Here is a 26,623-nt window from a genome sequence, read left to right as displayed (position 1 = left end):
CAAAAGGCCTTGTCATGATCAGCCCTGTTCAGTCTGAAGATGGCACTCCCTAGTGGCCCAACAGTGGTGGGCAGCTGCCGGGCATCTTGTTTTGCAGACGTGGGAGTGGGTTTGCATAGAGGCGTCTGCTGCCTTTACTAGAATCTCCATATGCCCAGAACCTTGCACGTGAGAAGGGACTGGCTGGTGGCATTCCAGGTAATGTCCCATCCCTAAGAACATGGCAGGAGCCAGCTTCTCTGTTTCAAACACCAGCCTATTCCTCTAAGGCAGGCTTATGGTCTGCCAAACTGCTCTTTTTTTTAAGGTATTAATCACAATAGCAACTATCCTTTGCAGAGCATATTGTCTTATGTGGATTTTAGAAAATATGTATTATCTCTACTTATTGATGAAGAAACTGAGGCACAGAAGAGTTAAATTACTTGCGGCATGATGTTGATGTGTAGTACAGTTTAAAAACTTGAGGCCGGGCATGGTGACTCACACCTGTAATCCCAGCACTTTGGGAGGCCGAGGCAGGTGGATCACCTGAGGTCAAGAGTTCAAGACCAGCCTGGCCAACATGGCGAAATCCCCTCTCTAATAAAAATTTAAAAATCAGCCAGGTGTGGTGTCATGTGCCTTTGATCCCAGCTACTCTGGAGGCTGAAGCAGAAGAATCACTTGAACCCAGGGGTCAGAGGTTGCAGTGAGCCAAGGTTGCTGCTCTACTCTAGCCTGGGTGACAGAGCAAGACTCTGTCTCAAAAAAAATAAATAAACTTGGACTAAGTTTTTTAACTCGCTGTGCCTTGGTTTTCCTATCTATAAAATCATCATGATAAAACCTATTTTAAGGCTGGGCATGGTGGCTCATGCCTGTAATCCCAGCACTTTGGGAGGCCGAGGTGGGCGGATCACCTGAGGTCAGGAGTTCGAGACCAGCCTGGCCAACATGGGGAAACCCCGTCTCTACTAGAAACATAAAAATTAGCTGGGCGTGGTGGCAGGCGCCTGTAATCCCAGCTACTCGGGAGGCTGAGGCAGGAGAATTGCTTTAACCCAGGAGGCGGAGGTTGCAGTGAGCCGAGACTGCATCACTGCAGTCCAGCATAGGCAATAGAATGAGACTCCATCTCAAAAAAACCAAAAAAACCAAAACCTTTTTTAAGGGGCTAGCTGTATGGGTCAAATGAGGTAAGGTACAAGAAGTGCTTCCTTACTCCATAGTAGATATTATACTATTACCAGGGGCTTGGGCACATAGGTCCTCGATAAATATTGGTTGAATAGATGAAAGCTATTTGCCTAGTCGCACAGGTGGTAAAAATTCAAAGCCCAGCTCTTCCTACCAGGCCAGATGGCCTTGATTATACCATGTAACCAAACAGGAACAGGGGCATGCTAACCATGGCATTGAGGTGGACCGTGTGGCATTCAGGTGTCCACACAGGGCAGGGAAGACAGACCTTCAGGGTTAAGCATTCACGGTTCACTTAGCCTGACATCGTGTTGGCATTATTACTCATGAGAGAGCTCTCAAGCTCAGTCCATACATCCAGGGAGCTGGAAATAGACTTCTTGGCTCCACACAAGTGTAAAAAGCTTCAGTTACAGAGAAAAGTAGGTTTTTTACCTGAGAAAGAGGAGAGGTGTTCCTCCTAAGAGCCATTGTAAACCCTGGCAATAATATTAGCATAGTAGTAATAATTGACACAGCACCTCGCAAGCACTGTTGTGCATACATTGATTAACTCATTTTGTCCTCCCACACCCTAGGAGGGAAGCCTCTGTATCCCCATTTTACAGTTGAGGAAGCTGAAGCTCAGGTTAGTAACTTGCCCAAGGGCTAATGGAATTCAGGTAGACTGACTCCACATTAAGGATTTTCCCCACTAAGCAAACGCTGCCTCTCAGTCTGCTATTACCATGTGCGGTAGTGTCACCTCAGCCAGAGAGGAAGGAGAAGGAAGGAACAGGGAATCAAACAATGAAGACTGTGGGATAAATAAAAGTAGCACCAGATCGGAAGATGCCGCTGAACGCTAGTTCTGCTTTGACCCCTGACTAGCTCCGTGACCCTAGGCTGGTTGCTTCTGAATGTGTCCTGGACTTCTCTTCATTTGTAAGCATCTCTTCATCTGTGAAATGAGTTAATCAATCCAACACTAACATTCTCTGGCCTTCAAACCACTATGGGATAAGTCTTGGCTTTAAGAAAAGGTGCCATCCTTGGAGACTGCTGTCTGATGCCAGGCCTCCTTTGCAAGTGGATTTCCACCTGCAGAGTCTTCATGTGTCAAGTCAAGACCTGCAAAGACCCATGTCACCAGCTGGGGTGTCTGTCTCAGAGATTTGGCATTCCTCCCACCACCCAAATTTTGCCTGGCTAACTCTCATTCACCTATTTGTCTCTGACTTCCTCTGACCTTCCAGACTTGGTTGGGTCCTTGTGCTTTACATTCTTGTATCACCATAGTTTCTTTTCATAGGATTTATTACAGCTTGTAATTAAATATCAACTGGGGGCAGAGACCATGTCTTTTTTCCCCACTGTTGCACTGCCATTGAGACCTCAGTGGTTTGTTTTTGTTTTTGTTTTTGAGACGGAATCTCACTCTTGTCACCCAGGCTAGAGTGCAATGGCGTGATCTCAAGTCACTGCAACCTCCGCCTCCCAGGTTCAAGTGATTCTCCTGCCTCAGCCTCTCAGGAAGCTGGGATTACAAGCATGTGCCACACGCCCGGCTAATTTTTTTGTATTTTTAGTAGAGATGGGGTTTCACCACATTGGCCACGCTGGTCTTAAACTCCTGACCTCAAGTGATCTGCCCGTCGCAGCCTCCCAAATTGCTGGGATTACAGGTGTGAGCCATGACGCCCAGCCAAGACCTCAGGTTTTTGAATGAATGAATGTTGCCACGTATGTGCCATATTAAATGTACACCAGAAGTAGAACAGCAAGGTATGGTAATATTGGTTGGTTCTTTTCTGGCAGGCCACATAATAGCAAATCCGTAATCACTATTTCCAGTGCCACTTCATTGCAAGGAATTAGTATGATAAATGATTTAAAATCTAATGAGGTATTTCAGAGGTATGCTGAGATCTCACCAGAACAATGCATATCCCCTGAGCTAAGCCAGCTGGGAACAGCTGGTGCATTGCTTCTAGGTTAACCTAGTTAATTGTCAAAAGTTACCTGTTTTCAAGGCTAGAGTACATTTTCAATAATGGTGCTCCTGCCAGTCAAGGCTAAAGTCAAAAATAAATCAGCCAACTTATGTCCTATAGCAATGTAGCATTTCCTGCCCCACCAACAGTGCCTAGAAAACGTGTCACAATAATACTCAGTAGGTATTTGAATAAATGAGACTCTTTAACACTGCCATCAGATAATTCCTCTGAGCAGCAGAATTGCTGTCACAAAGCTCATAGACACCACAGGGAGTCCTCAGGGACAAACTTATTGTCTTTCTGGATGATTTTAAAAATTGTGCCAGAATCAGTGGCTCATACTGGTAATCCCAGCACTTTGGAAGCTGAGGCAGTAGGATCACTTGAGTCTAGGAGTTCAAAGTCAGCCCGGGCAACATAGCAAGACCCCGGTTCTACAAAAAATGTAAAACCTAGCTGGGCATGGTGGCACGCACCTGTAGTTGCAGCCACTTTGGAGGCTGAGGTGGGGGAATCGCTTGAGCCCAGGAGGTCAAGGCTGCAGTGAGCTGTGATTTCACTTCTGCACTCCAGCCTGAATGACAGAGCAAGACCCTGTCTCAAAAACAAAAAACCTGACATTTGTTTTCTTAGTCCATAGAATACTCGAATAAAGATGATGTGGAGGTAGGAGGGTACACACAAAGGACAGAGAGAGCAGTTGAAGTCAGCTCACTGAGAGCTGCAAGAGGTGAGTTGATTTTCAATTAAAAAAATTTCTTTAGGCTGGGCATGGTGGCTCACACCTGTAATCCTGTAATAGGATTTGGGAGGCCGAGCTGGGCAGATCACTTGAGCCTAAGAGTTCGTGACCAGCCTGGGCAACAAGGCAAGACCTCATTTCTACAAATTAAAAAATTACCTGAGTGTGGTGGTATAGTCTCACCTACTTACACTTGTAGTCCCAGCCACTCAGAAGGCTAAGGTAGGAGGATCACCTGAGCCCAGGGAGGTTGAGGCTGCAGTGAGCAGTGATCACGCCACTGCACTTCAGCCTGGATGACCAAATGAGACCAGTCTCAAAAAACAATTTTTTTTTTTCTTCATAGAAAAACACACATAATCTGGTACCATTCCAAATAGAAGCAAGCAATTTCCTTCTATAGCACAAGGCAGCAATTGAAATATTTGATGTTTGTGATGACGCTGGGTCATCAAAAGGTTTAGCTGTGTTAGTAATACTGTATTTAATTTTGAAAAGGAGATACAGAAAATATATTTTATTGAGCTCATTAACTTATTGTTCACAGGAGAGGTTGGGAAAGAAACCTTAGGTCACTAAAAAGTAGAAACTTACAGTTCCATAAAAGGTATCCATCATCTATCAAAAACCAACAACACATATAAAAATGTAAAACATTAAAATAATAAAACAGAATAAAATAAGGATTGCCACCACACTTGTGTTCTGGAAGATGGTTCTGGAGATTTAAGCCAACGTAATAATTCAGGAAAAAGAAACAGGTGACATAAATATTGGAAAGGACCAAAGCTGCTGTTATTGCAGATGGCTTCGCCAGAAAATTCTAGAAATCAGCTATGCACAGTGCCTCATGCCTGTAATCCCAGCACTTTGGGAGGCCAAGGTGGGCAGATCACCTGAGTTCAGGAGTTCGCAACCAGCCTGACTAACATGGTGAAACACCGTCTCTACTAAAAATACAAAATTAGCTGGGCGTGGTGGGTCATGCCTGTAGTCCCACCTACTTGGGAGGCCGAGGCAGGAGAATCGCTTGAACCCAGGAGGTGGAGGTTGTAGTGAACCAAGATCATGCCATCGCACTCCAGCCTGGGCAACAAGAGTAAACTCTGTCTCAAAAAAAGAAAAGAAAGAAAAGAAAATTCTAGAAATCAACTGACATCAGTAGGGTGGTCAAATACCTGTAGACCCAAAAGGCTTGTGAAAAACAGAAGTTCTCACTCCCGTAACTCCCCATGTTTCTCCTCAGAGACAGCTACTCTGGCTTTAGTCATATCTATAGTTATAAATAATATGTGAGCTGCCATCTTCTGATTCAATTCTACATGTTAACTAGTCACTTCTTGTTACCTTCTCTCTTAGCTTGGGCTGCCATAACAAAATACCATAGACTGGTTGGCTTAAACAACAGGAATTTATTTCTCATAGTGCTGTAGACGAAGTCCAAGATTAAGGTGACAGCAGGGTAGGTGTCTGGTGAGGGCTGTCTCCTTTGGTTGCAAACAACCACCTTTTGCTGTGTCTTTACATGGCCTCTCTCTGGTGCATATCAGTGGAGAAAGCATGAGAGGAAGCTCTCTGGTGTCCCTTTTTATAAGGGCACTAATCTCATCATGAGAGGTTTAGACTGCATCTAAACCTTATTACCTACCAAAGGCCCTACCTCCTGATACCATCACACTGGGATTTAGGGGTTCAACATATGGATTTGGGAAGCACACATTTGGTCTGTGGCACCATCTACATGATTGAAGCTTCCTTTCTCCATGTTACAATTCTTTTTTTTTTTCTTTTTTTGAGACAGGGTCTCACTCTGTCATCCAAGCTAGAATGCAGTGGCACAATCACAGCTCATTGCAGCCTCAACCTCCTGGGCTCAAGCAACCCTCCCACCTCAGGCTCCTGAGTAGCTGGGACTATAGGCGTGCACCACCATGCCTGGCTTGCTTGCTTGCTTATTTACTTAATGTAGAGACAGAGTCTTCCTATGTTGCCCAGGCTGGTCTTGAACTCCTGGGCTCAAGCAATCCTCCCACCTCAGCCATCCAAAGTGCTGGGATTCCAAGGTATGAGCCGCTGTGCTCAGCCTATTCGTTTATGATTTAAGTCAATATTCTGTGTTTATTATCCTTACATAAATATTATTTAGAGCTGAGTGTTGTAGTGAACAATGATTTCTTTTAGTTTTTACTAAGGTTAATAATAGAGTGGGTTTGTTTTGTTTTCTTTTGTTGTTTTTTTTTTGCTTAGGTTTTTTTTTTTTTTTTTTTTTTTTTGGCGTTCTCTCTTTATAGAGACTGTTTCTAGAAAGAACTCGCCTGCAGCTGGCTGGCTGGACCATCACACGCTGACGGGGCTGGACTATTTACAGGCCTATTGTGGGCTGTACTTTGGCCACCTCCCGGCACAGCACTCAGCTGTGACAATAAAATAAGTTAGGTCTGGCCGGGCAGGGCTTGGAGGGGGCAGGGACAGGGGCTTTATACACAAGTGCTGGGGGGCTCAGGGCCTCAGTACTCTTGAGGGCCGGGCTTTGTAGCTAATTTTATCTCACATTTTTTCCAATTGCCTCTCAGTGAAGTTTCCCACAAGACCAATCACGTCACATAATCAGAGTTCCCATTTTTATCTTGGATGTATTTCTCCTGGGGTCTTCCCTTCACTGTCATCTGTGGAATTCCTTTTGCCTTTCTGTTGGGTTGAATTCCTTGTTTTCTTATCTTCCTTATTGTCCTCTTTCTTGCTTTCCTCCCACATTGTGATGGAGCAAGTTCCCTAATAGCTTCAATCGATAAAAAGAAAGTTAAATGACATCAGGCATGGTGATGAGAGGCTTTAACGTGGCTTGGCTGTCTTTCGAGTCACTCTGTTCCGATCTGGTTACCTTCTATGTCTGAGGCATCTGTCATGCTTGGATTTCCCTTCATCCTGGGGATGACCTTCACCTCTCTCTGTAGTTCTCTTGTTGGTTTATTCCATGTTGCCTTTTTTAAAGTTTATGCTCTCCTTTTGGTGAGTCATGTCCTTCAGTAGATTCCTAAGAAAGAGTGCATGGAAGGTAAATTTTTCAGATATTACACATCTGAAAAAAAATATATTCTCCACTTGCCCTTCATTAATAATTTTTGCCAGGTAATTTCTAGATCAAAAATAATTTTCTTTCAGTAATTTGAAATCATTGGTCATTGTCTTCTAACATTCTATTTACTTTTAGAAAAGATTAAAAGCCGTTCTTGTTTCTGCCTCTTTTATTAGGCAACCTGTTTGTTCTCTGGTGGTTTAGAGAACCTTCTCTTTGTACCTGATGTTCTGAAATTTCATGATGTACCTTGATTTGAGTCTGTTTCATCCACTGTGCTGGGTACATAGAGGAGTCCGTTTATATAGAAATTCACATCCATAAATTCTGAGTTTTCTTGAGTTATTTGATTTGAGTTTTCTTGAGTAGTTGATTTCTTTCCCTCCATTTTCTTCACTCTCTCTTCCTGGAACTTTTTTTTTTTTTTTTTTTTTTTTTTTTGGAGACAAGATCTGACTCTGATCTTAGCTCACTACAGCCTTGACCTCCTAGGCTCGAGCAATCCTCCTACCTCAGCCTCCCAAGTAGCTAGGACTACAGGCACGTGCCATCACACCCAGCTAATTTTTGTATTTTTTTGGTAGAGATGGGGTTTTGCCATGTTACCCAGGCTGGTTTTGAACTCTGGGCTCAAGCAGTCCGTCCACCTCAGCCTCCCAAAGTGCTGTGATTACAGACATGAGCCACCTCGCCTGGCCCCTGGAACTTATTAATCAGATGTTTGACCTTCTGAACCCGTCCTCTAACTTTTTCACTTTATCTCACCTGTTTTTTTCTTTTCGTTGTTGTTATATTTTCTAGGAGGTTTTCTCGATTTTATCATGCGGCATTTCTATTGAGTTTTTAATTTCTACTGTTCCATTTTTAATTTAAAAAACTATTTTTGTTTTGAAGGACTATTTTTGTGTCCTTCTTGCAACCTCCTGTTTCTTTTTCACTTTTGTAATATCTTTTCTCTCTAAGATACTGATGATTTTGGGGTGGGAAATGTTTTCTTCTACCCCTTCAAAGTTACTTTCTTCCAGTTTGTTTTTAGGTTTTTGCTCTCTGCCCTGTTATATAGGCTTTGCTTTCTTCATAGATCCAGTAATCTTGGTTATCTGCCTATGTTTTAAGAGTGCAAAGCTCTCTGGATGCTCTGAGCATGTGGATGGGGCTTATGACCCTTGAACTTCATTGAAGGTTGACCTGGCTGGGCTGCGTGTTGGGGAATCCCCAAAGTCACTATCTTTGTCTTTTTTCTTATGCTAATGAAGACCTGGCTGCCAGTATTCTTAGAAGCAAGCAGAGGGAAAGGTTAGGGATTGGATAGATGAGGAAGTCTTCATACTGAATACTTAGTCATTTAAGCCCCTTGTTTCCACTATAATGTTCAAACCTTCAACTGTGCCCCTCAATCCAGAGACTATTTCGTTTTACCTTCTTTACAGTGTTTCTCAATCAGAAGTAATTTTGCCTCCCAGAGAACATTTGGCAATATCCGGAGACATTTTTGATTGCCATTAAGAGTAGGGAGGTGGAGCACAGCTGCTGGCATCAAATAGGTAGAGGACAGGGAAGCTGCTATACACATCCTACAGTGTACAGTGCAGCACTCCAGATCAATAATTTTATTGGCCAGGCCAGGCCCGGTGGCTCACACCTGTAATCCCAGCACTTTGAGAGGCCAAGGCAGGCAGATCACTGGAGGTCAGGAGTTCGAGACCAGCCTGGCCAACATGGTGAAACCCCATCTCTACTAAAAATACAAAAATTAGCTGGGTATGGTGGTGCACGCTTGTAATCCCAGCTACTCAGGAGGCTGAGGCAGGAGAATCACTTGAACCTGGGACGCAGAGGTTGCAGTGAGCCAAGGTCGTGGCACTGTACTCTAGCCTGAGCGACAGAGCGAGACTTTGTCTCAAAAAAAAAAAGAATTTTATTGGCACAAAATGTCAATATGCCTGAGGTTGAGGAATCCTAATCTAGAGCATAAACATTCACACTAATGACAAAAGTGGAGCAATCACCCAGCAGCTTGCAGTAGAGCAAAGGGTAAGGACTTAGCGACTTTCAAACAGCTTCCCACCAATCCTCCTTATTTTAGCTGCTCCTCTCCCACCTCCAACCTTCACTTCCTGTCCTAGAGCTACCTGAGTCTTTTCAGACTTTGCAGTGAAGTTGGTTTGTTTCTTGACTTACCTGTTAACCACCTTAGAACTCAGCTTTCTCAAGGTCATTAAATCAGTTATCCATTGTTCATATGTATTCTAAGCTTTTTTTTTTTTTTTTTTTTGAGACAGAGTCTTGCTCTGTCACCCAGGCTGGAGTGCAACGGCGTGATCTCAACTCACTGCAACCTCCGCCTGCCAGGTTCAAGCAATTCTTCTGCCTCAGCCTCCTGAGTAGCTGGGATTACAGGTGCATGCCACCAGGCCCGGCTAATTTTTTTTTTTTTTTTTTTTTTTTTTTTGAGACGGAGTCTCAGTCTGTCACCCAGGCTGAAGTGCAGTGGTGTGATCTCGGCTCACTACAACCTCTGCCTCCCAGGTTCAAGTGATTCTTCTGCCTCAGTGTCCCGAGTAGCTGGGACTAGATAGAGGCACGTGCCACCATGTCCGGGTAATTTTTGTATTTTTAGTAGAGACAGGGTTTCACCATATTGGCCAGACTGGTCTCGAACTCCTGACCTCGTGATCCGCCCGCCTCAGCCTCCCAAAGTGTTGGGATTACAGGCGTGAGCCACCACGTCAAGCCTAATTTTTGTATTTTTAGTAGAGGTGGGGTTTCACCATGTTGGCCAGGCTGGTCTCGAACTTCTGACCTCAAGTGATCCACCCGCCTTGGCCTCCCAAAGTGCTGGAATTACATGCATGAGCCACCGCACCTGGCTCTGTTCTAAGCTTCTAAAGATGTTGCTGTTGTCTCTTTTCCTATTCAACCCATCCTCTTGAAAATTTTAGAAGGGTTTTTGGAGGGAGCAAAATTAGGTGTTCAGTCTGATATACTTTCCAGTAATGCTAAAGTACATGAAATACATGTTGAAGCTACAGTCATTGGCACTGACACAGCAGTTGAACATGGGTGAATGGAATGGAATAAAGATTCCAGAAACTGCCACAATATATGGGAAGACACTGATAAGTGATATTGGGTCAATTGTCTATCTGCTAGAAAAAAATAAAATTTGCCTTTCTTTACCCCATATATAGAACTCAGTGCTAGTTGGATTAAAGATGTAAGCATATATACAAAACTATAAAAATATAGGAGAATGTTTTTATAATCTTCTGTTGAGAATGACCTTGCTAAGAAGGTAAAAATAAAAGAGTTAAAGAAAACCAATTATGTCAGCCAGCCATGGTGGTTCACACCTATAATCCCAGCACTTTGGGAAACCACGGCAGGAGGATCACTTGAGCCCACGAGTTCGAGACCAGCCTGGGCAACATAGCGAGACCTCATCTCTACAAAGAAATGAAAATCAAAAAGTTAGCCAGATGTGGTGCATTCCTGTAATCCCAGCTACTCAGGAGGCTGAGATAGAAAGATCACTTGAGCCCAGGAGGTAGAGGCTGCAGTGACCCTTGATCATACCATTGCACTCCAGCCTGGGCAACAGAGTGAGACTCTGTCTCAGAAAAAAAAAAAAAATTATGTAAAAACTTAAAACTTCCATAGACAAAAGACTCTATGACTTTGAAAAATAAAACTGGATAGAGAAAATATTTGCCACATAGATAGTTGGTTACCATCTCTCTTATGTAAAGATCTCTACAAATCAGGAAGTGACTTTTAAAAACCTATCGGGCCAGGCACAGTGGCTGGCCAGGCGCAGTGGCTCACACCTGTAATCCTAGTGCTTTGGGAGGATGAGGCGAGCAGATCACTTGAGGTCAGGAATTTGAGACCAGCCCGGCCAACATGGTGAAACCCCATCTCTACTAAAAATACAAAAAATTAGCCGGGCATGATGGTGCATTCCTATAATTACAGCTACTCAGGAGGCTGCAGCATGAGAATCCTTGAACCCGGGAGGCGGAGGTTGCAGTGAGCCAAGATCATGCCACTGCACTCCAGCCTGGGTGTTGGAGTGCGGCTGTCTTAAAAAAACCACACACACTCACAAAAAAAAAAAGTAAAAAGAAAAAAAACTATCAAGAAATAAGAGGAGAACTCTAAGTGGTTGATAAGTATTATAAGCATTCAAAAAAATGCTCTACTGTCCTCGACACTGATGAAGAAAAATGCAAACTAAAGTAGAAACAAGATGCTATTCATCAGTGCTTCTTCATGTGTAGTCCCTGAGCCAGCAGCATCAGCATCACCTGAGAACTTGTTAGGAGTGCAGATTGTCAGATCCATCCTACACCTGAATCACAGGCAAGCGGTAGGCCTAGCCATTTGTTTCAACAAGCCCTCCAGGTGATTCTGATGGTCAAATTTGAGAAGCCAGGAGAAAGAAGAAACTACCTTTGGTATTGCAGATGACTCTCTGACAGTATTGAGCAAGCGATGTCAGACATAAGACTGAATACTATAAGATTCATTTATATGAAGATCAAAAGCAGAAACTAATCTAGGATGATAGCAATCAGGGCAATTGTCTCCTTAAGAGGAGAGGAGTAACTAGAAATGGGGGTAAGGTTTTCAGGTGCTGGCTGTGTTCTTTTTCTTGATTTGGATGCTGGTTACACAGGTTTGTTCAGTTAGTGAAACTTGCCCAAGCTGTTCACTTAGGATTTGTATACTTTTCTTTATACTGTATTTCAATACAGCAGTGAAAGTTAAAACATGGGTTCTGTTTTTTTAAAATCAGGTTTTTAGCCATTTAAAACATAGAAATTTAGTCTGGTGAAGGTGCAAAAGCATGCGTATACTGATAACAGCGTAAACTAAGGTTTTTTGTTTTTGTTTTTTGTTTGTTTGTTTGAGACAGAGTCTCGCTCTGCGCCCAGGCTGGATATAGTGGTGCAATCTCAGGTCACTGCAACCTCCACTTCCCCAGTTCAAGCTATTCTCCTGCCTCAGCCTCCCTGGTAGCTGGGATTACAGGCATGCACCACCATGCCCAGCTAATTTTTGTATTCTTAGTAGAGATGGGGTTTCGCCATGTTAGCCAGGCTGGTCTCAAGCTCCTGGCCTCAAGTGATCCGCCCACCTCAGCAGCCCAAAGTGCTGGGATTATAGGCGTGAGCCACTATGCCTGGTCAGTAAATTACTACAAGCTTTTGCCGAACAATTTGGTAGTACCTCTAAAGCTTAAAATTCTAGAAATTTTCCTCCTAGAAATCTGTCCTGGAATTCAGGTATACAGAGGCATAGGTTATAAAAATGTTTCTGAGCATTTTTATACAAACATAAAGAAGACAACCTAAATTTCCATCAATAGGGGATTCGTTACATGAATTATGGAAGACTGAGCAACTGTTAAAATTGGCAGAGATACGTGTGTAGTAGTGTGGAAAGTTGTCCCCCATGGTATTACTAACTGAAAGAAGCAAGTTATAGACTCTGTGAACAGAGTGATCCATATTTATAAGGGAGAAAGAGAAAGATGTGCAGGCAGTGGTTATAAATGCAAGGAAAGAGGCCAGAAAGGGTAAATACAAAATTGTTTATGTTGGTTTTTCTTGAATTTTTATAACTGGCAGATAGGGAAGGGGGTTGTCATTTCTTTATATACTTCTGTGTTAACTTTTTTTTTTTTTTTTTTGAGATGGAGTCTCCCTCTGTTGCTGAGGTTGGAGTGTAGTGGCGCAATCTTGGCTCACTGCAACCTCTGCCTCCTGGGTTCAAGTGATTCTCCTGCCTCAGCCTCCCGAGTAGCTGGGACTACAGGCACGTACCACCACGCCCAGCTAATTTTTGTATTTTTAGTAGAGATGGGGTTTCATCATGTTGGCCAGGATGGTCTCGATCTCTTGACCTCATGATCCACCCACCTCAGCCTCCCAAAGTGCTGGGATTTACAGGTGTAAGCCAACATGCCCGGCTCACTATGTTAATTTTTTTACCTGCATTTATCATTTTGAAATTGTTTAAAAGTCTTAGTTTTGCCATTACAAAAGAAAGTCTTAGCCTAAAAAAGAAATGCTTATCAGGGAAAACAAACAGTATTTTTATAGTCTAAGCAAATAAAGATTCAGGTTTATCTTAAACACAAAGCAAAAGATAAGTAACATTTTTGAAGAGTGGTTTTTATCAGTATTGGTTATAGTGGAGATAAAAGGTTTGCTTCTTGATATATTTCAGTTACCTAGGAAATTCACTTGGGTAGAACAATTCTTTTCTTGACAGAGACATTCTTTTTACTTTGTTTGCTTGTGAGGTCATGGGTCAAGTATTCCCGTTCTTTGAAAGACGGCTCAGTTAACAATATTGTGCCTTTGTGTAAAAGACGACCACAGCCAGCAAACTAGACAATGCAGTCCTGGACAGCAGGCTTCACTTTTGTTAATAATGAAAAACGTTTTTGCATTCAGAGCCAAGAACTGTGAGTTGAGCCTGTTTAGCTGGATACAGACTTGTGATGGAAACTCTTAAGCCCTTGTGATCACACAGAGAGACACTATCAACACGTCTACAGTGCCTCTTCACTCACTGTTATGTTTCCTATGTGAATCATCCACAAAAGGCCGTTCTGACCCTATCTCAATCAAGAAGCCTGAAATGTTTCAGATGCTGCCATCAGAGGCTTACATCTATTACCAGTCTTACTGATCCAACAGAATGTCAAATACATGTGTATAGATTACCTGTCAGAATCAATTCGGGCCAAAAACCTCATTAGTGTGAGGCTGAGCACTTTCTGGAATTATATCCCATTTTGTGTATCTTCACTTTCAATAAGTGTTGTTGCCACAGATGTAAACACAAAAGCACATCTCCATTAAGCATCTTGTCTCTGGAATTCATCTACTAATATCAAGCTGATAAAAGAATATTGATGCTCAACTCTAAAGAGCAGAAACAGCAACATTTAGAGTCTTAGCTGCTCCCCGGCACAGGCACCCAAACTGTACCAGGAAAGTGGCTTCTCTCGGGAAGCAGTTTAACATGTCCCTTGGAAACCTGTCTGATGGCTTCAAGATCTTCACAGGAAGTCTTCTTAAAGAAGGGCCTGAAGTCTTCTCTCTTCAACATCCACTTCTTCTAATCCCTGTTTGAAGGTCCTCAACTACCTTAAACTGAGTAGGTTGAAAATTCAACTCATGAACAACACTCCCTTAACCCGTTCCTCTTCCATTGTTCCAACAGAACAAGTCAAACTCTGATCTACTCCAGAAATCTTTCTAGAGACCTGGGGATCATTCCATTGTATCCTCTCCCTTCTCCTCCCCCAACCCCATATCTAATCCATTGAAGTCCCATCTGCTGAAATTTGTCTTGAATTCACTCACTTCTCAATATTCACTGCCACCATATTGGTCTTGAAGACTTCATATTCTTCCACTTGGATTATTGCACACTCTCTGAATTTGTCTCCACACCACTGCTCCCCCTTTCCCCTCCACAAGTCCATTCTCGACCTGCAGCCAGAGTGGCTTTATAAAAAAATCTAGCCTAATCTTAACATTCTCTTTCTTAAAACTCTCCCACTGCCCTTCAGATAAAGCACAAAATCCCCAGGCCTCCTGGGCTCATATCATCTGACCTTCCCCAGCTCTCTAACATTTTGCACCAATATCCTAACTTACTACACATTCTTACAGGTTCTAGAAGGTAGCAGAGCCCTTCCCACCTTCAGACCTTTGCCCATGCTGTGTCCTCTGCCTATAGTGTTGCCTTTCTGCTTCTGTCTTGCTAGTGCTTTCAGCCTTCAGGTTATTCTTCAGCCTGGACTTCTCCGATGCTTCCTATGCCTGCCAGCAAGGTCATTTCCCCCATCATAGACCCTTATCATACCCTTTACCTTCTTCATAACATTTGCCACAGTTGTAATTGGTCAGGTATTTCCCTCCACTAGACTTTAGTTCTCTACAAGCAAGATATGTACAATTTGTATACCACTGTCCTTGGGGCCTGATAGCAGGAAACCCAGATACTGTAGGTGCTCCTATGTCAAACAAATAAAGGAAATCTGTCTCCCGATCTTGGTGATTAGAGTTACTTTAGTATTTTGTTTCATATACCACAAAGAAAGCTAAACCAGAAATGAAATTATTTGTCCTGTCACACAGCGAGCCAGGACTTGCAGGGCTAGAGCCCACCCTGGACTCCTGTTGCTGTGTCCTGGGCATGTGGTTCACATCTCAACTTTTTTGTGACTTAGTAATAAAGTCCACCTGGAAGGTGCTAGAATGTGAGTGCATACCTTGCTGTAGCCTTCCTTTGTCCAGGACTCAAGACATCTACAGTTTAGGTCAGTTTCCTTTTCCTTGATGAAGTCTTCCTTTAGTTAATGAGTGGTGTTAATTTGGCTTTGGGTATGGTCTTACTCGTCAGCAATTGGATGACTATTGCTGGGGTAAATGCACAACATGTGGTAAAATACTGAGTGTCCACATCTGGACTGGGCTGTTGTTCATTCTGTCTTCTGAAAGCTGTCTCAGACCACATGTTACTGGCCATCTGTGAGAACAGCAGGGAATGCCCAGAGGTTCATCCCTTGAAAGCAGATCAGCTCCAGGGACCACCTCCAAGTGCATCTTCAGTCTTGTTTCCTTGACAAGTATCAGCCTGGGAGCAAATTCCAGCCATGGATGTTGTTTTTCACCAAGTGGTATTTTAGAACCCCTGATTAGTGCTAATATTTAAAATCAAGATTATTATGTACAAGCTTGAGTTTCTGTGTTCTCCTGGGATGGAGAAGATCTGGCAAAACCAGCCCACAACTATCAGCTAGAGCTGAATTTTAAGAGAACCCCCTAAAATAAGATATTATTGGTCCCTGCCTGGACTGCCATGGTTACCTTCCTGGGATTTGTAGGCACATGAGTTTGCAAACCCTGTAATATTTTTAAGTCATGGCAGGGGGAGGTAGGGGTATATGCGTGAAAGTTGTGATTGACTTAGCCAGGCATGGTGGTGCACGCCTGTAATCCTAGCTACTCGGGAGGCTAAGGAAGGAGAATCCCTTGAACCCGGGAGGTGGAGTTTGCAGTGAGCCGAGATTGCTCCACGGCACTCCAGCCTGGGCAACGGGAGCGAGACTCCGTCTCAAATAAATAAATAAATAAGTTGTAATTGACATTCTGTATAATTTTTTGTCTTTGTCCCTCCTTCCTTCTTTATCTTCTACTTTCCCCTCCTCTCTCCACTGCTTCTACCACTTTACAGGTTCTGGGGCTGCTGGTATGGACGCTTATCGCCGGAACTGAGTACTTCCGGGTCCCCGCATTTGGCTGGGTCATGTTTGTAGCTGTATTTTACTGGGTCCTCACCGTCTTCTTCCTCATTATCTACATAACAATGACCTACACCAGGATTCCTCAGGTGCCCTGGACAACAGTGGTAAGGAAGCCGTGGGTGGTGGTCTTGTCCAGTGCCCACTCGGTAGATGGCATTAGTCCTCTACTAGTCAATCCAAGACTGTCTCTCTGCCCAGAAAGGTGGGCCATACCATGGAGAACCCAACACAGCAGATAATCTCAACATCATCTAATTGCCTATCAAGTGGCTTACACCTGGGTGTGAAACTGGGCACATTAGAAGGTCCAGAAATTTCTTTCAGGCAGAATTGCAAACCAGTTCTCAGAAGACTGAATCAAGAAAAGCCAGGTTCTCTCCTTTAGACTCTCATTTTATTATTTCCCTGTTAACAATGTCAACTGGAAATAAATATGTCAGGGTGCCAACCTCTGCAGATCGTGCTTCCTATAAACCTCTCCTGGGGCTGTGGCCTTAACTCTTTGTACATCACACCTCTTTGATGTTGGAGCACATTGGGTATAGAGTTAGAATGCAAATGAAAATTGCTATTAGAACACATAGGTGTTCTTATATATTTGAAAAAGAGAATTGTCAGGAATGACTGGATTCTCATCCTGGCTCTGGCACCATGCTAAATGCAGGATGGTGAATGTGGTCCAGGGGATATAGATAAGAAAATGAGTAGATACGAGACCCTGTGGCACACGCTGCAGTGGGGCTGTGTAGAAAGTGATGGAGGCTGCCACCTCAGCTTAGGATGGCTGGGAACTCTTCAGAGAAGAAGTGACATTTAGCTTCATCCTGGAGATCGAACACACACATCCTAAGTGGATTCACAGAGATGGAAAGTGGGTTCCACTTGCCTTAAGAGCATTGACAATCTGGTTGGGAAATTCAAAGTAGCTAAATGATTTACAAAAAAAATCCCAATGGTACCACATGTGTTTATGTATAAAACAGAGCTCTCCAGTGATACTATTTTTTTGTCTGTTTTCAACCAATATGTGAGAAAAAATATTTAGTTCCAAATAACTGACTGATGAACCAAATTTGAAATATAGTCTGTTTGTGGTTATAGACTAAGTTAAGTTGGCAGACTTTCAGACAACACTATCATTGTTCAAAACGCACCTGGCTTTGTTCTTTCTGTGTTGCTAAGCTAAGTCCCCCAGGAAAACAAGTCTGATTTTATTTCACAGAGCAGATTGACTGACTCTTGACAATTTCCCCAAATCCAAAAGTAAGGACTCTTCATTAAGGTTTTCAAGAAAGCGTTGCAAGTTTGAAAAGTAATTCCAAACAAGGTGCTTAATCACTGTCTAGGGTGGTGGAAGCAGCCTTGTTAGAATTGGTGTTTTGCTGCCTCAGGTGGGCATCAGGAGGGAAAGACTCATTTAGATGCTGGATTCAAAAAAAGTTAGCACCTTGAAGTAATAGTAACTATAGGAACACAGGATGAGGGAATAATCAAAGTAGGTTGGAATTTAAGGAACGCCGTTTTGGAGAAAGTTGTGTCCTAGGGTGGGTCTTGAAGAAAGCGCCTGTGAACTTGGAAGAAGAGGAACTTGGACAGTGTAGTAGGGGAGCAAATTGTTGGGATGGAGGAATGGACAGTACCCTTCTTTCCCCTTTTGCCTGAGTCTCAATTTCTAGTTATGTTATCTAGATCAGCAATTGGCATGCTGTCTCTGTAAAGGACCAGATAGTAAGTATTGTAGTCGTCTTGGGCTATACTCCTATGGCCCAGCCACTCAACTCTGCCTGCAGCATTGAGAGAAGCCATAGGCAATTTGTAAATGAATGAGCATGGCTGTGTTCCAGTAAAACTTTATTTACAAAAACTGCTGGTGGCCGGGCGCGGTGGCTCACGCCTGTAATCTTAGCATTTTGGGTAGACACCTGAGGTCAGGGGTTTGAGACCAGCCTGGCCAACATGGCGAAATCCCGTCTCTACTATAAATACAAAAATTAGCCTGGCGTAGTGGCACATGCCTGTAATCCCAGCTACTCAGGAGGCTGAGGCAGGAGAATCGGTTGAACCCAGGAGGCGGAGGTTGTAATGAGCTGAGATCACGCCACTGCACTCCAGCTTGGGTGACAGAGTGAGACTGTCTCAAAAAAACAAAACAAAACTAGTGGTGGGCCAGATTTGACCCACAGGCCATAGTTTACAGACCTCTTGTCTAGATCATATATAGTCTTTCTCTTCTCCAAGCCTAAAACTCCTTCACTGATTTATTACATTAAAAATTTTAAAATATTGCCTTTAATAGGACTTTTAAAAAGAATATTAACAATGCCTACTTCCGGCACCCCTAGTTTTAAAATGCTTTGATTTTCACTATCAGAATTTATTATTGTAAGGTGTGTCCCCATTTTATAGATAAGGAAACTGAGGTTTGGAGTCTTGTGACTTTGCACAGATTTACACACAGTAGGGGTCCACATCTTTTGAATTCCATCTGCATTTGTTTTCTGATCTCATCCTGCTCCAGTGGGTAGGAACTGCAGCCAGACACCAGGAAACCAGGACTCCTAATCCCTTTAGAAGGGTTTAATCATTTATCCCCCTTAAGCAAGGCTGTCAGCCTCCAGGTCAGGGGTTGCACACTCACATGTGTGAGGCACCAGTCAGGTCGTACAAGTGAGTAAACTCAGCATGGTATTGAACCTTGCCACCCAGACACACTTTCTTAGCATCTTAAACAACTTGAGAATATGCTTCACTTCACAAATAAATAGCTGGAAATGTGCTCCCAGGATTGCTAAATTTTCTGTTTGTTTTCTAAGGCAATCTAGAAATCTGAGCTTTGGTGTGAACTCTCCCAATTTTAAAATGCTTACAGCCATATTCTTAGAATTCGTTTGCTGCTGGCAGAAGCTACAGGTCAAACATGTCTGACTTCTGGTTGGGGTTTATGTTTACTGTTACAACTAAATACACCTTTGTAACTTCTCAAAGCATTTGTGAGTTGGGTACATGGTGTTAACCAAATATCCAGAGTGGAGAATGGAAAAAGCTTCCATCTGTTAACAACTAAAGGCTCTGACTAAACTTCCATATTTTCCAGTGCCCAGCAGAATCTCTTACAGAACAGCCTGTGGGGGATTCAGATGCCAGCCCAACTGTCGTGTCCCAGCACAAATCAGGAGCATAGCAAGTGTCAGGCTGGGACTTTGTGCTGAGGCAGCTGACAGGCTCCTGGTGCCGAATTGGACTGCCTAAACTCTTGCTACTCAAAGTGTGGTCCCTGGACCAGCAGCATCACTGGGAGATTATTAGGAATACGGAATGTTAGGCCCTACTCTAATTCTGATTTGTACTGACTGAATCAGAAATTCTGTAGAGGGCTTCAGGATCTCTATTATGACAAGATTTCCAGATAATTCTTAGGCATCTAAAGTGTGAGAAACACTGGTTTAAAAATAGTTATAGATCCATAATCCCTGAGTCAAAACCTTTGGGTCAGATGTGAATTAACAGTTTGTTTTGTTTTGTTTTGAGATGGAGTTTCACTCTTGTTGCCCAGGCTGGAGTGCAATGGCGCAATCTCGGTTCACTGCAACCTCCACCTCCCAGGTTCAAGCGATTCTCCTGCCTCAGCCTCCCGTGTAGCTGGGATTACAGGCATGCGCCACCACGCCCAGCTAATTTTGTATTTTTAGTAGAGACAGGGTTTTTCCATGTTGGTCAGGCTGATCTCACACTCCCGAACTCAGGTGATCCACCCGCCTCGGTCTCCCAAAGTGCTGGGATTACAGGCGTGAGCCACGGCGCCCAGCCTAAGAGTTTTGTTTTTTTTGTTTGTTTGTTTGTTTTTTCAAATTTTGGAAAGGTAATAAGGTGATTTAGTGCATTTACGACAATATGTACGCCTGAATCTGGGGCTGCACTGTAATGAGACAAATTAATGTTTCTGCAAGAACACGTGGATTTTCCTGCTAAGAGTGATAATGAAGACCACATTGCTCCCATGTCAGCTCAGGTCAGCTTTTACTACCAAATGACTTTTGAATTTACTCTTGCTTTTCAGAGCATTTAGGGAATCTAAGATTGCAGAGAAGGGATTGGTAGACTTGGTTTTAGTCCCCTGGGAACTTGTCTGGGAGACCACTACAGAAACCAGAGTTTTATAATCTCACGTGTAGTGCCTCCATTGATAAGGCATGAACTTTGCATTGGAATCTTATCTTAACAATAGCTCATTCCCTTAATGTGTCTGGGGAGGTAGAAAGTGACCTATATCCATTTTTAATATGCAGCAGAAACCACAGCTGGTTCCTACTAGCGCCTCTGAGCTCCTGGGCTACAACTGTTATGATACCATTTATTCAGGGAGACTTGGATAGGTTTTCCAACAAATCTGATTTAAGCTAAAAGTTCAGAGCAATAAAATTTGCCTTCTTCATAGCACCAAGCACTAGGGTCTACACGCATGTGTTTCCTGAGGATTCGTCCTCTGTAGCTCATCCCTGCTGACTTCACTGCAAGCCTTGTGAGCTCCAGAGAGCAGGGATGTTTGTCTCCTTTTACCAGTAAAAGCAGCTACTATTTTTTTTCTTTTTCTTTTTTTTTTTTTTTTTTTGGAGATGGAGCCTTACTTTATTGCCCAGGCTGGAGTACAGTGGTGCAATCTCGGCTCACTATACCCTCCACCTCCCGGGTTCAAACAATTCTCCTGCTTCAGCCTCCTGAGTATCTGGGATTACAGGTGCCCACCACCACACCCAGCTAATTTTTGTATTTTTTTAGTAGAGACAGGGTTTCACTGTGTTAGCCAGGCTGGTCTTGAACTCCTGACCTCAGGTTATCTGCCCATCTTGGCCTCCCAAAGTGCTGGGATTACAGGCTAGAGCCACCGCACCTGGCCAGCAGTTACTATTTCTTAAGCACATACTCTGTGCCAGATATCACACTGGGTCCTTTATATTTTACATCATTTCATTTAATCCTTACAGTAACTCTGCAAAGATAGAATGCATTATTTCCATTTTGCAGATGAAGAAACTGGGGCACTGAGAGGATGCTTGAGAGCCAGGAATGGGAGGCAGGTCTTCTAATACCAACCACAGTTGTGAACCTTGGAGTCTGTTTGGCTCCCAGTATACACAGATATTCCAGTTTCTCTTGCCCTTGGAAGTAGCCATTTCCACTGTGCCATCCTGAGCAGGAAGTGCCAGCCTAGATGTTGGGTCTTGGCGGTCTTTTCAGCATAGCAGCTCTAAAGAGTCCCATTTGTTATTGTAAATCTTCCAAAAGACCCTTCTTCTAATGATGGTGCCGGAACTGAGCACATGACTTATTAGCAGGGGCTGAGAGTCAGAAAATGGGACCTTCCTGTTGGCTCTGTCTCCAGCCAGCCTGCCTGAACCTACAGGCCTAAGTCCCTGCTGTCACCTGGTGGGATCATGTTATAACCAGGATCCATTGAGTCTTCCTGTCTCCTCTTAACAAGTCAATGCAAATGCCTTAGCCTGACGGGCACAGTCAAGTTCTAAATGACTGCCTCTGGCCTCTAGCTGATACAATCATTAAACAGGAATAAGAAAAGTAAGTTACTGTGTATACTTTATAGTTTACACAACTCTTTAACAATATGGTCTCCTTTGAGATGGGTGAGACTTGTATAGTTTTTCCATTTTGTAAATTGAGTACAATCAGTTTGATGGTAGGTTTAATCCCTATAAGAGAGGTCCAAAATAGCATTGGTTTAAAACTTATTTCTCTCTCCTGTGATAGTCCAGAGGTAAGTCACCTGTTCTATAAGATCACCTGTACCCCGGGTTCCTCCTTTCTTGCGACTCTGCCATCTTTAACAGTTGGCCTGTGGTCCAAGGTAGCAGCTTCAGCACCTGCCATCATATCTACATTCCTAGTCAGGGGGAGAGAAGGTAAAAAGTGGGCAATGGAGGGCACACTTCTTACCTTTAAGGCACAGTGTTGACATTGTATATGTTACATCTGCTCACATTCTTTAGCCTAAACGTGGTCACCTGACCACATCTTCCAAAGGAGGCTGGAAGGTGGAATCTTTAGGAGGCCATGTGCTCAGCTGGAAACTCCATTACCACATAAGAAGAGAGAAACATAGCAGGGGACAGCCAGCAGCTCTGCCACAGATGAAACAGCTAAAGAGGTTGTTTCCCCAAAGCCACATAGCTGTGAGCGCTGCACTGGCCCATCTCCTGTATCCTGCAGCCCTTCTCCTAGTTGCTTATCATATCTTCCTTCTTTCTTTTTCGGTCGTGGATTCAAAATATAGCTTTTTAGATGAAACCTACATGGAGATTCCCAACAGACCTGATTCAGTGTGTCTGGGGTAGCGCCTGGGAACATGCTTTTCTGACAGATTTCCAGATAGTGCTGATACCACTCCTGCACTTTGAGTAGCACTGAGCCCCTTTACTAGCTGGTCGTAGACAAGGTGGGGAGGGAAAAGGGGATTCTTATCCAGCATCAGCCTGTACCTTTTCCTCAGCCTGTGCCCAGACCCAATCTCTTCTGTCAAGCATGAGTGTCTCTTCCAGCAATGTGTGGTAATAGGGACTAGAGAGCCAGAAAGGCAAGCCACAGGTGAAGAGGACATCCCTACCACCCTTAAGAAATGGACTCTGGGCCAGGTGCAGTGGCTCATGCCTTGTAATCCCAGCACTTTAGGAGTCCAAGGCAGGAGGATCACTTGAGCCCAGGAGTTCAAGACCAGCCTGGGCAACATAGCAAGACCTGTCTCTACTAAAAATAAAAATTAGTCCGGGCACGGTGGCTCACGCCTGTAATCCCAGCACTTTGGGAGGCTGAGGCGTGTGGATCATGAAGTCAGGAGATCGAGACCATTTTGGCTAACCCGGTGAAACCCCATCTCTACTAAAAATACAAAAAATTAGCCGGGCATGGTGGCATGCGCCTGTAGTTCCAGCTACTCAGGAGGCTGAGGCAGGAGAATCGCTTGAACCTGAGAGGCAGAGGTTGCAGTGAGCCAAGATCACACTACTGCAGTCAGACTGGGTGACAGAGTAAGATTCTGTCTCAAAAGAAAAAAAAAAAAGACAGAAAAGAAATGGACTCTGATGGAAAAGATGTGTACAAGGCTGATTATACTAAGCAGAAGGATATTTAAATAACTGCTAAAAAGAGAGGCAGGTGAAGTTCCAGGGGAGCCATCCTTCCCAACTGTTCACTTAAATTTTTGGTGGTTTGGGTATGCCAGATGGTGAACCTAGGTAGCTATGTCTTTCAACTCCTGAGGGCCCAGTATCAGATGCCTGAAAATCTTGCCTTCTTAGCTGTCTGAATAGATGTAACACCAGGGACAGGAGCTGCTCATTATCCCCCACTATCCATTTTCTTCTGTAGTAATAGAAGTTTCAGTTGAGCCTTGGCCACTCTGCCACTGGGTGGGCCCTGGGACTGAGTTCCAGCTGAGGGGATGTTTGCAGCAGTGACGTGTGAAGCTTCATGGCCCTAAAGTGGGGCTGCTTTTTTTCTCCTCCCCCTCCTCCCCTTCCTAGCAGCTGAGATTCTGCTGTGGTAGTGAGACACCTCCTGGGCCATGTGGAGAATGGTGAGAACCTGGAGATGGCCAAGTATTGTGGATGGAGCCTGTGTCCCTGTCACCCCGAGGCTGCCAGACCAGCTCTGGCTGCCTAAACCTTAGATAGGAGTAAACTCTCTTTCCTAAGCCACCATCTTGGGTCATGTCCCCACAGCCAAATTTACTAACTGTATATTATCTCAGGGCTTCTTTCCATTATCTTGAGATCTGAGATTTATCTTAATATGTCCATAAGTACTATGCATAGCTAGGTAAAAATAAGCCGGTATTTGAGAGAAAAAAAAAAGAGAACATTTTTATACCAAGGAGGGATTGACTTTCAGAAAAGAGTAGACTTCTCTCTCCTCCCTTCCTCCAAAAAAAGAAGTTGGAAACCTTCTGTTTTTTTGTGTGTTTTTGTTGTTGTTGTTTGTTTGTTTTTGTTTTTGAGATGGAGTCTCACTCTGTCACCCAGGTTGGAGTGCAGTGGCGTGATCTCGGCTCACTGCAACCTCCCCCTCCCAGGTTCAAGTGATTCTCGAGCCTCAGCCTCCCGAGTAGCTGGGATTACAGGGCCCATCACCACGCTCGGCTAATTTTTGTATTTTTAGTAGAGATGGGATTTCACCATGTTGGCCAGGCTGGTCTCAAACTCCTGACATCTCAGGTGATCCACTCACCTCGGCCTCCCGGAGTGCTGGGATTACAGGTGTGAGCCACTGCACCCAGCAGAATTTTTAAATTACTATATTGTCCTTGTAGCTCTCTTTCACCGTGGCCCAGGGAACTGGCATTTCAGTTGGAGGAGCTATCAGGTTTTTCAACTTGAAGAGTCTCTGATCCAGGGCCTATTTCTCTATAGCAACAAGACCTCATGTTTCTATGAAGCTAAGTAACATTCTAGAACCCTCTGAAGCTTCACATATCCCTCCTTCATTTCTGTAGCCCAGATTTCTTTTTTCAACCTTTATGATGATCCTGGTTTCTTTGCTCTTCTCTTTTCTTTCATCTCTCCACCTATTTTCACTACATTTCCTCCAACCCAGGCATTCCCCTGGACATGTTTACTTTTGGGAGTGTTAAACAAGACTAGGGAAGTCACAGAGTTAGGCACCGTGAGATAGTGCCTGAGAGAGGCTTGTAATAACCTGGCAGAGCTCCCAGTGTGGGGGGGTGCACAGCGGGAGAATGCCCCTGCCTTCTGCTCACGTCTCTACCAACCCTCTTCCCCTTCCCCATTTATTTCCAAGGGAAATAGCAATTTCTTTTTTCTTTAGAGTTCAGAAAAATGGGCCATACTTAGTGAGAGATGGGGTCATTGCATGTTCACAGGTCCTAGACTCAGAGAGTCTTTCTTTCCCCATCTCCTCTCTGGCCCCCTCATCCATGTGGGCTCATGCACAAGGCCCAGGACGTCAGGGCAGTTCTGGCCAGGCTGAGCTTTCCCTGAATTCTTTTTCATTCATTCTCATTCTTTCCTTGTATAAAGAACTAGACACGCATGAGAGCCCTGAAACACATCCTCAAAGATGTTCGTTGCAGTAGCATTTATAATCCTGGAAAAATTAGCAACATTGAAACGCCCATCAGTAGGGGAAAAGTTAAATTATGAAGTATTAGTGGCAAGACAAGACTAAATGGTTTGGCAAGTACTAAATGTGCGTGACTCTATATTCTAAGAGGTGATATGGGAGAAAAAATACCAGTAAGGGCTTGTGTGTTCATGCACAGATGTGTTTCTAGACCAAAAAGTAAACAAAAAAACACAACCAACATTCCTAATGAGTCATTTAGTGAGACCAGGGCTTCTTAGGGGACAGTTTCGGCAGCCTGACCCTGGGTCTGACTGTGGTGAAGCCCTTATCTTAAAGGTTAAGTGCCCTGACCTGGGGACAGTGTGAGCACAGGTGGAGGTGGCAACAGGGACATACAACCTCTGCCACAATGCTAGGGCCTGCAGTGGGAAAATTCTATGTAGCTTTTTTTTCTCTGAGAAGAAAGAGATTGCTTCCTCCCTTTCCCCTACCCCTTCTTCTGTCTCCAAGTTACTGAGGGAAAGATGTTAGACCACAGAGGGCCCACTCCTGAGAGGCATCCCCCTTCCTCCCCAGTTGGTTTCTGCTCTGGTTTCACCTCACTCCTGCCCCTCCCGTGTGTTCAGGCAGGACCCAGCTTTGCATGGTTTCCTATGCATGTTTCAGAACATGGTTTCTTAGAGTTTAGACATAACTGAAAACCAAATACCTACCGGGACTTACATATCTTCTCTAAAAATAGGAACAAATAAGGTGAAGCCAAGGGTGACATTAGTTCCCAAAGGGCTGTAACCGCCTTTTTAAGAACTTGCAGCTAGGACAGAGGAGCTCATTTAAATATCCCTCCCTGTTTGGAACAGGGGGTTAGGGAGTCAGCTGGACCTGTTTTGGGGGACACTCTATTGCGCCTCTATGTCAGGGACACATGCAAGGGCTACAGCTGCGGCTGAGGGCCAGGGGCTGAGGCTGAGCCCACTGAGTGGCTGCCACTGCTGCCTGCCATCCTCAGACAGCGTCAGCTTGGCTGACATCTGGATGAGATGAGGCTCAGGAGCAAACGGAAGAAGCAAAATGACTGCAGGGGCGGCATGCAGTCTCAGTGTCTTGTGGGGGCAGGGGCGGCATCTGGTATGAGCTGCCGTAAAACCCTCTCCTCTTGCACTTGCTGCCTCCCCAAGGCCCTGAGAGCTGCCTTCCCACAGCCTTGTCCCTCACCCTCCCACAGG

General features: G+C 44.1%; 1 protein-coding gene across 1 annotated transcript in view; it reads left to right on the top strand.

Annotated features, from left to right (window-relative positions):
* The window catches only part of CMTM8 (CKLF like MARVEL transmembrane domain containing 8), a 131,426-nt gene that overhangs the window by 102,228 nt on the left and 2,575 nt on the right, over window positions 1–26,623 (top strand). The window contains exon 2 of the mRNA XM_030812226.1: window positions 16,238–16,411. Coding sequence (XP_030668086.1) covers window positions 16,238–16,411 — 174 coding nt within the window. The remainder of the gene's footprint in view (window positions 1–16,237; window positions 16,412–26,623) is intronic.

This window comes from Nomascus leucogenys, chromosome 4 (genome assembly GCF_006542625.1).
Source record: "Nomascus leucogenys isolate Asia chromosome 4, Asia_NLE_v1, whole genome shotgun sequence".
Taxonomy (NCBI): Eukaryota; Metazoa; Chordata; class Mammalia; order Primates; family Hylobatidae; genus Nomascus; species Nomascus leucogenys.
Note: the sequence above shows the minus strand (reverse complement) of the source record. Positions and strands in the feature narration are given on the sequence as shown.